Source organism: Gavialis gangeticus, unplaced genomic scaffold (assembly GCF_001723915.1).
Source record: "Gavialis gangeticus isolate Ggan-Ray unplaced genomic scaffold, GavGan_comp1, whole genome shotgun sequence".
Classification (NCBI taxonomy): Eukaryota; Metazoa; Chordata; order Crocodylia; family Gavialidae; genus Gavialis; species Gavialis gangeticus.
Window position 1 is genome coordinate 10583490 of NW_017729029.1, and position 9947 is coordinate 10593436.

The window sequence follows — 9947 nt, forward strand, 5'->3', positions numbered from 1 at the left end:
GGAAGAGCAGCAGAGATGTCTACACGATCCAGCCATGGCAGAATGGAGCAATGCAGGGCACAGCCCTCCCTCCTCAGGCTGCCAGTAGGCAGGATAGGATCAATTAAGAGCTGTATCTTGCCCAGCCCTGCACTAGATAGATCTCTTACCAGATTCCAAGCATGAAATAAACGTCAATGCACTGATGCATTGCCTGGAAATATTAGCCTTTGATATGTTACGTTCTGTAACCCCCAAAACTCTGATTTTCTCAACCGTTTTAAAGACAAGGCAATATTCCTTACTCACCAGGAGCAACTGCATCTTTCTCCTCTTCTTTCTTTACTGGCACTGGAGGGGGTGGTGGTGGTGGCATCAGCTTGGAATCAATATCTTCACAATCTGCATCATAATCATCCTCATCTTCATCTAAACAATCAAGAAAGAGTCATCTGAACAGTCTGTTCTTAAAGATAAGCAGAATGCTAGAGGCAGAGATGGGGGAAAGCAGGCAGGTTCAAGTGATATAGGGGGTCCAATGTAGGCCCCCACCTATGCCTGATCAGGTGTCTCAGCTGATAGAACGAGGAATCAAGCTCGTGCCTGCAGGGCACCCCAGCCTTTGCAACCCAAGTTAAAAGACAGATCCGCATGTAAGCTTTTGCAGAAGACCCCAGGATCAGGGAAAACTGACACTCAGCTGTTTTCTGGTTGGCATGCCCTGAATGGTACTGTTTTGGAGAAATAAATCTACGTGTGAAGAAAGGGACTGAAATTTCACTCCTGCTGACAGCTCTCCAATGCCGTGGCAGATAGACAGCTAACAGTTTGCAAGAGGATGCTGAGGCAGGGAAAGCAAATGCCAGGATAACATATTGCAGACACACCACTGTCAATCACAAGCACAACAGCCAAAGCCAGTTTGTTTCAAATGCATGATTAACCGTCAACCCCAAGTACCTGGTCTCCGACTCGGCTGCAGGTTGCCCATTGCCTGCCTGAATCTGCGGCTCTCATCTTCCGCCATCTCGCTGATATCAGAGTAATCGACGGCATCCTCTGTGCTCTTAACCCAGCCTAAGGAGAAGACAAGAGTCACACAACAGAGTCATACCCCAATGCAGCGGTCACATTTCTTCCACGTGACTTTATCCTGTGGATCTTGCCCTCAGCATACCTTCTCCCCAACCCCTGTGGAGACTCCTTTTTATACGTGAACTGGAGCAACCCCACCCCACAAGAGCTCCTCAATACCTTTGGCCTGGGAAAGGCTAGGGTATGGAGTCTGTAGGTTCCCTTCACTGACCTGCCAAGGTCTATTCATATTTGACAAACAATGGTACGGCCACTGTCCTAAGACGACCACGAGCCAAACTCCTGATTGAAGAATCTCCTGATTGATGTTAGTAATCCCATCCCCCCACAGACAAAGTCAGGGAAGGCTCACACCCTACAGAGAGGTGACTCCAGTTGGAAACATAACCCAGATCTTCACTACTGCAGATGGAAGCCGTCTGTTTAATCAGCCTGTCTCTCCACAACCCGTCACAGCATGGGCAAGGGCCACATAAAGGGGCTTATCTGAGTGGAAACAAGACACTGTTCACCATGTGAGGGGCCCGCCTCCCATGGCTTTCCTATATGAAAGGACAGGCCAGTCTTGCTGGCCACTGGTCCCACAGGGCACAGCCCAGCACTGCAGGAGTGGGGCCGGCCTCCGGAGGAAGGGAGGGAGGGAGCCACGTACTGGGTTTGGGCCAGCCTGGAGCAAAGACAGGCCTGGGCCTGGGCCCGGAGTGGGGATGATAGCAGGGAGAACGGACCCAAGGGCCACCGCAACGCGGCTGCCGGCGGGTCGCTGCCCGGTACAGAGTTGCGGTCCCCACCAGCCTCACCTTCCTCATCCAGCTGCGGCCCGTCCGCCTCGCTGCCGTCCTCCTCGCTGGCCGTGAGCTCCGTGATGAGACTGCCCAGCCCCAGCGCGCCCAGCCCGGCCAGGTGCTTCTTACATTCCTGCAGCGGGAGACCAGCCCCGCGTTGGCGATGCCCGGCCCGGCCCGGCCCCGCCCCTCCCACCCCAAACAGCCCCCGGGGACCGAGCAGCGGCTCACCTTGTCTAGGACGCTGTCGCCCTCAAGCTGCCCCGCCTCGTTGATGTTCCCGAAGAGGAAGCCAGCCAGGGAGAAGGGCCCGGCGCCGCCCTCCGCCTCCTCGTCGCTCTCCGAGTCCGACATCGCGGCGCCCCCCCGCTGCTGCGGCGCTCCCGGCCCAGGCCGCACCCAGGAAACGGAAGCAGGGCACCGACAGGGTCGCAGCGCCGGAAAGCACCATAGAGAGGAGCGCTGCCCAGAGCGCCACAGGAGGCGGAGCGGCCACACCCCCAATCATGAGGCGAGCTGGCAGCCCGCTTCCTCCGCGCATGCGCTCTGCGGAGCAGGGCTATGTGGCCTCTTCGGGAGTGCAGCGGCTCGGTCCGCGCTTCCCGCCCCGCACAGCCCGCAAGGGCCGGGCCGGCGGCCTCCCGCCTCCGGCAATCCCCTGCCCGTTGCCCCCGGGGCTGCGAGCCACGGCGGGGGGTACCACCCCTAGCATGGTAATGACTGAGAAAGCGGAACGAGGCGCTGAGCCCGAGAGATGACGAAGCTTTATTACAGTTACAGTCTGCACCAGTTACAACAATCCCCTCGCGCTGCTTGCTGCGGTACGAGCTCCGCTGAAGCATAAGTCGAGCTGCCACGGCTCCTGCCCGGGGGCCCTCCACAGCACCGGAGGCCAGGCACAGCACGGCCAGTCTGGCACAAATCCCATGCAGAGCTCCAGCCCTACGCTGAAGAGTGCATTTCCAAAGTGAAGCATCACATCTGAACTCCTCAGCTCGATACATAAGGGCTGAACTAAAAACCTTTTGCCTTAAAAGAAGTGACTAGTTTGCCAGAAGGAGAAAAACATCTAATAGTACAGAAGAGACTGACTTGTTACTTTAACCATATTCCCATCCAAAAAATTAGGAAAGTTGTACAAGATTTCTCAACTGTTCTACTCAATATCAGCATCTCTTTTGAACCCTGTCAAAACCAAACCAGTTCTTCAGGGAGCCACTAAATTGCCATCTGTTACCAGCTGACACAAAAATGGGGCAAGAAAGGATCCCAGAGAAACGCTATGCGCTAGTTACAATACTAATAACAATACATGTGTTACGAAAGTCAGGAATGGGAGAGGACATCTGAGCTCTGGAGCGCGAGCACAAGGAATCCCCCCGCTCCTGCCAGTGCTCCTGCAGGGACCAGGTGCTGAAGCACATGAACCGTCAGACCAGCAGGATTTGCTTCTCTTGGCAGAAAACATACAGTAATGCAAGGCATTGTGACCAGCTTCTATTAATGAGGTACTATGAAGACAGTGAAAGCTTTCCAAGTTGCTGTGTTCAAAGGTCACCTCTATTTTACATTCACCATTGTTATATTAATCTCTTAAATCCTGTGTGGAGTGGCTTGCTTAGTTGATTAAAGAGATGGGGATACCACAATTCCAGGCTTAACCCAACTGCCTAAGCGGTAGCTTTCTACATCACCAGGATCCTCCTCCAGTTAACACCAGAATGGACACACTGAACTGTGGAAAAGAAAGCATGCAGCAGTATCTGTTCCCGGGACTTGCTATGCTCACCCTCCTTCACCACCCAGTTCCACAGGACCAGAGTGGCTACAGTGGTATATTTCAGTCCATAAATCACTTAATACTAAAAAAAAACACAAAACAAAAAACCCCAAAACTAGCATGAGCTTCAGCACAAAATTGGGCTTGTGCAGCTGATTTAAAGATTGCACCGATGCTATTTAAAAGTGATCCATTTAGAGCAGTGCAAACCTCTAACCCAGATGCACTTGAAGTTAATCTTTCATTTAAGTAAATGCCATAGGTTTTCACTGATCTAAATAGATACAATTAAAATCTATCAAGGTAAACACCAGTGCAAAATTCTGAATCTAGGCCAGGCTTGAACAGGGCTTATTGGTTAAAATCTATTCACTCTATTACTGAAGTTTACCCACAAAACACAAATGTCTAAGTACAAGGCACAGAATTATTGTTGCTTGCAAGTCAAGGTCCAGCTAAAGACCTGACTGCTAAACTGAAGGCAGGGAGCAAATTACTAATATCACTGAGGTTCTTGTATTACATTGCAGCTTGCAGGGCTCCGGCTTAGAGGCCACGCTTGGAACAACACTTCCTCCACAAGTGCAAAAGGTGCAAAGACTTTCCAGTCAATGGCACTTGGTGAAAAACAGAGAAGAATGGTGTGCAGAAGTGTTCAGGTTTCTGCAGAAATCATGCTATACAGTTCATTTGGTATCTGTTTGAACCATTCTTGGGAAACTACATGATTTCATTAGCTAGTCATATGGCACTTTGGGTCAACCGTAATTTGTAATTTATTCTCTTGGAGTGCAATTTGCTAAGTTACTATCTAGAACTAACATAGCCATCAGACACACTGGGACTATAACTCAAGGCAGGATCAGCACACCAACCAGAGAAAGGCACATCCCTCCTTACTGAGAGCTTTCAGGACACAGGCAGGGCCATATTCATAGCCATCTTGTGCTTCTACAGCAGAAGAGCCAAGGCTAATATTATTTTTAATATATTAGTTTCTTAGTGCCCAGTTGCTGCATCTTGCCAGGCAGAGAGATAAGGGCTCATTCCATCCAGGACAAATCCAACAAACCTTTGCATGGGTAAGTTGTTAGTAAAAATGAGACCCAAACAACTCATTTAGGCTGCAAGGAGCACAACTCCTGATTTCAAGAGGCAAAAAACTCAGTCCTAGCACCACTGGGTTAATACAAAGTCTCTTCTGAAGCACACCACTTCCCAGATCAGCAATCCACAGTGACTCTAGCCCTCAAGAGAGGTTTCACACTGCCACTTTTCTTCTGATCTCAAGTGGATAAAACAGCATGCTTCCAGTTTTTGGCTCTTGGCTTCACTCACAATGGGCTACAAAAAAATTAACTGAAGCTCTAGTTAAATGCTTAATGAATATAAAATTCAACTAGCTAGCACAGGGAATTTTTTAGGCACGCTAGAGCCAAGGTGACCGCCCAAACATCAAAGACCAATTTAGCTGGAACCACTATTAAATCCACTTCCTGGTGCCAGTTCACAGAGGAAATTTCATTGGTCTCATTTAGCATCTTGCCAAGAAGAAAGAAGGGCATTTGCCATGAAAACTGATGCAGTGATGCAGGGGACTCTAGTTACAGTCAAGACAAAAGAAATTAGTTCCTCGAGAGCAAACAGGCTCCTGCCAAGCCTCCAGAATTCACCAAAGGAAAGGGAATGAGCCAGTGTTTGTTTTGAGAAGGAGTGTCATACCAATTACCCCAAGCAGTCTGAGAACTCAGAATTTAAAGTTTCTTTTGAAGGGGAAGAGAAACCTTAACACAACTGAGAAGGCTATGGCAGATTTGCATTTAAGTTTTCCCCTCACCTCTCTATTCCAACACAAAAGAAAATCATTCCTTTGAGTTACACTGTCATTAAGAATGCCACAGACTGAAAGATGCTAATAAAGTTAATAAAACCATGTCAGGTATTCCTCATGTCTGGACCACTGAATTAAATATGCCTGGTTTTCATTAAGTTTCATATATATCATCACATCCTTCACTATAAAGTGAGTCTCAGCAATACTGAAGGCATTTTTGAATTTTGACAAATGCTTTTCAAACTTATTGTCAAATTAAAGCAATAATTAGAAAGCCACACTTCCATCTCGACAATCAAGCTGATCAGTGAAAAAAAGAGCCAGAAAAAGCAGCAACTACACTTAAAGAAGAATTGTCAACATCTGTCTTTCAGCCAGGTCAATAACTGAAGTTTGTCTAGTACAGAAAGAAATGTTTGGCTTTGAAGAAGTCCCCTTATCTTGCTCCTCCACGGAAAAGAACAGAAGCCAACCAAAGACTGGAGAAGTTGAAGACTCTGGAACTCTAGAAGATGAATAAGTGTTTGACCATGCTCTCACTAGGTTGGAACAAAAACTCATTGTCTCAGTTTCCCTGAAGCAGTAAGAAAACTGCAAGAATATTCTTTGCATAAACTGTTTCTTTAGAGCCGTTAGTGCAAGATGCATATCTTCAGTTAAAAAGGAAGGAACCCTCCACGATGCCAGCCAGTCTTTATTCCATCTCAAACGTCTACCACTGTAAGTAACTACAACAGGAGACACTTTTTTGTGTTTTTCTTTGTAACTGGGTACAAAACGGCACGCACAGCCTCAGCAAATACTTCTCGAACACCGTCTTGGTTGAGAGCTGAGCATTCCAAGTACTTGACTGCTCCAATCTGTTTGGCTAGTGATGTTCCCTGCTGCGGGGTAGTGGGAGTCAAGCTTTGCTCCTTCAGCTTTTTCACCGTTTCCAAATCACTTCGTAAGTCTCTCTTGGTGCCAACTAAAAGGATTGGAACATTAGGACAGTGGTGAGAGACTTCAGGATGCCATTTGTGCCTCACATTTGCATAAGAAGAGGGACTTCCAATGGAGAAACAAATGACAAATACATTGGTTTGGGGGTATGAGAGGGTACGCAGACGATCATACTCCTCCTGGCCTGCAGTGTCCCAGAGATTCAGGCTAACTGTCCGGCCATCAACAGTCATCTGGGCACTATAGTTGTCAAACACAGTGGGGATATACTCTTCAGGGAAGGCATTGGTGGTGTAGCTGATGAGAAGACAGGTTTTTCCCACTGCGCCATCTCCAACAACTACGCACTTTATTGTCTGCATTCTTTACCCAAAACGGAGAATCCTACACAAAGCAAGAGAAAAAGTTAGACGGAGATCGTTCACATACCAAAATTTTAAAAGACAATGCTTAACAGGCTTCTCCAATGCCCGTGCTTTCAAACACTTAATAAAAGGTTGGGAGTACCTACACACGCAAGGAGGCACAGGCCCCGACTGAGGAACCCACACCTGAGATGCAACAGAGTGAAGAAAAGATGATAGAACATAGAAGCCAAGCAGTCCGGTAGCAACCAGCCACTTCACGACTGTTTTTATGCAAGTGCCAACATGTGTCCAATGGGGGTCCATGCCCCAGATTTTACTGACAGGCCTTGCCTGCTCTGCCCTTGAATCCCCAACCCTTCTACAAACTCCACAGGCCACACAACATGGCTCCATGGGCCATAAGTCTGACATCCCTGGTCTAAGGCACAGTAACAGAGAAACCCCTAGGAATCAATGTGTAAAAAATTAAACAATTCCTTGAAGAGGCAAATGTACAACTGAACTCTAGGGATCCCATGTATAAAACAAGTAATTAATTCACTCTATTCACCACTCAGACCCCAGAGAACTGGAGAAAATTCAAGGAACACCAATAAAAGGTTCAGAATACAGTACCTACAAAGCTAGCTGAACACATTGTTCTTTGACATACAACTAGAGAGAAGTGGGATCAGTCTATGAATGCACAAAGAACTGTTCTAAAGAAGCCAAGGACGGATTATTCTCACTAGTCACTGACAGGACAAGCAGGAATGAATTAGCTTGAATGGCAACAGAGAGAGCCTATGTTAAGCAATGGGAAAACAGAAATAGCATCCGAGTTCAGCAATGAAATAAACTTCCATGGCAAGTTATAGATTCATTACTCAAGCTATCTAAGGCCAAGACCCTCCAACCACCCGTCCCTCAGAGCATCAAGGATGAGCCTCATGACCAAGCAGCAATCCTCAACCCAAATCATTCTTTTCCCTTTTAATTTGATTCCTACCCTTTTCAATAATGGCTTTACAGAGCATAAGGCTCCTGCTTTCTCCTCACAGGTGCTGAAGTTGCCCGCATATTTGCATGCTGACAATTCTGTTGCTAGTCAGAACAAGAAGGAACCTGCTGCCTGCATCTGCTTCTCCACCCAAATGCCTTTGCTTGTCAGCTTTAACCCAGTTCCCAAACTAAAGGCAAGTTGGAGCTTCCAATCCAGAGAGAAACAATGAAAACAGCAACTACTTTATACATTCCAGAAAAATCAACAGCTCAGAAGCCACAACAGCAGTGAGAACACATTAAAATGAACACACATCAATCACCTTCTACAAAAGTCATAACATTCTTTTTCTGCCAACCCTTTCCTTTTTCCAGCTCCAACCTCTCACTGGTCACGCCTCTGTCCTTCTTGATATCTTGCCTACATAATCTGGTCTTTTGGTTCCCCTCCCCACCCCTCACCCCCATGCCCAAGCACGCACACATACTTTGTGTTAGCTTGAAATAAATTAACAAACAAAACAAATGTTATCAGGTAATTACATTACATTCCCTGTCATATTGGTGCACACACTTGGAATCCTTCAAACTGCACACACATTTGCTACTGATATATAGCAATAGTAACATAGCAGAAAATCTTTTTCAGTAACATGCAGGAGGATCAGAGAGGAAATAACAGTTTCTCTCTGAAGTTGAAAAGGGTAATTTATTTAATAATATAAATCATTCAAGTTAATTTCTAGCCACAGCCCTATGCTAAGGACCCCAACTACTACAAGCAGAAACTGCGAAATATGCACCTAACTGCTCAAACACAGCAACCAGAATCTAGTTCAGGGCTAGAGTAAATATGAAATGGCACGTTCACTCCAGCAGATTTAAAAAGCCACTAAGTCAGACAGAAACCATCCAGAAGCAGAATTGTGTTTGGAGCATTGTTATTTTTGAGGGCTAGCACAGCTATCAAGAACATGAGAACTGCCATTTACTGGGTCAAACCATAGATCCATCTTGCCCAGTACCCTGTGTCCACAGTGGCAGAGAGTAGAGCAGAAAGGGAGAGCAAATTGGATATGACCACGGGGTTTTCCACACCACTGTTGCACTCTCACTTGCAGCCTCCAACATTTAAGGTCCATGAAGTTCTAATTCCAAGGCTGTGTCCCTCACCCCAATGCTCCATAGCTACATCCATCCAATCCCTTTCTGAATCTGGCTAAATTGTCAGCTTTGACTACATCTGGTGGCAACAAGTTCCACACTTTAATTACACGCTGTGTGAACACTTCCATGTGGCAATGGCAATCCTTATCTTCCTGATAGTTGTGCTAGCCCTCAAAACTAACACCACTCCAAACACACTTCCACGTTTTAAACTTACTGCCTGCTAGCTTCATGCTATGACCCCTAGTTCTTGTATTGCAGGGGACAGCAAATAATAAATCCCTATTTACTTTCTCTTCACCATTTAGTATTTTGTAAACCCTTATCATGTCCCCCCTCAAGTGTCTCTCTTCCAAACTGAACTGGCCTGGCCTCTTTAGTCTCTCTTCATATACAAACCCCTCCATACCCCTAATCTTTCTTGTTGCCCTTCTCTGAACTCTCTAGTTCTTTGATATCTTTTCCAAGGTGTGAAGACCAAAACTAGGCACAGTATTCAAGGTGTGGACGCATGGATTTATAAAGCTGCATATTAATACTGTCCATTGTTTACAATTTCCTTGATAATCCCTAACATTTTTGTTTGCTTTTTTGAGAGCTGTTGAGCACTGAGCTGATGTTTTTAGTGAACTGTCCACAACGACTTCCAGATCTCTTTCTCGTGTGGCAACAGCTACGTTATTAAGACTGCACCAGAATTTGTATTATAACACAAGTGAAACAGAAACAGCCTAATCTGGCATTAGAAAAATCAATAATAAGTGTTTATTATTGCACTTTGTGAACTGCTTAAATCATGTGCCAGTTTGCAGTGATAAACTAAAAAGTTAATTATGACTGGTTAAAGCAGGGATGGCCAACCTGCAGCACACAAGAAATCAGGGAGGGCACAGGCAACACACAGGCAGATACAGCAGGAAGCAGAAAGCAGAGCAGCAAACTGGGCAGGAAGCACAGGCACAGAAGCAGAAAGCAGAGCAGCAGATCAGATGGGGGAAGATCAGAGTGGCACTTAG

The 9947-nt window shown here is 46.5% G+C and overlaps 2 protein-coding genes across 2 annotated transcripts in view; both read right to left on the reverse strand.

Annotated features, from left to right (window-relative positions):
- The window catches only part of TAF1 (TATA-box binding protein associated factor 1), an 83063-nt gene extending 80794 nt beyond the window's left edge, over positions 1-2269 (reverse strand). The window contains exons 1-4 of the mRNA XM_019521235.1: positions 2091-2269; positions 1875-1992; positions 940-1056; positions 289-408 (exon numbers count right to left, since the gene is read on the reverse strand). Of these exons, the coding sequence (XP_019376780.1) occupies positions 289-408; positions 940-1056; positions 1875-1992; positions 2091-2213 (478 nt within the window). The 5' untranslated portion in view covers positions 2214-2269. The remainder of the gene's footprint in view (positions 1-288; positions 409-939; positions 1057-1874; positions 1993-2090) is intronic.
- Positions 2270-3038: 769 nt separating this feature from the next.
- Positions 3039-8254, reverse strand: LOC109300552 (rho-related GTP-binding protein RhoG-like). Its single transcript, XM_019521236.1, has one exon. The coding sequence runs from the start codon at positions 6775-6777 to the stop codon at positions 6202-6204; it is 576 nt and encodes a 191-aa protein (XP_019376781.1). The 5' UTR covers positions 6778-8254; the 3' UTR covers positions 3039-6201.
- Positions 8255-9947: the final 1693 nt, after the last annotated feature.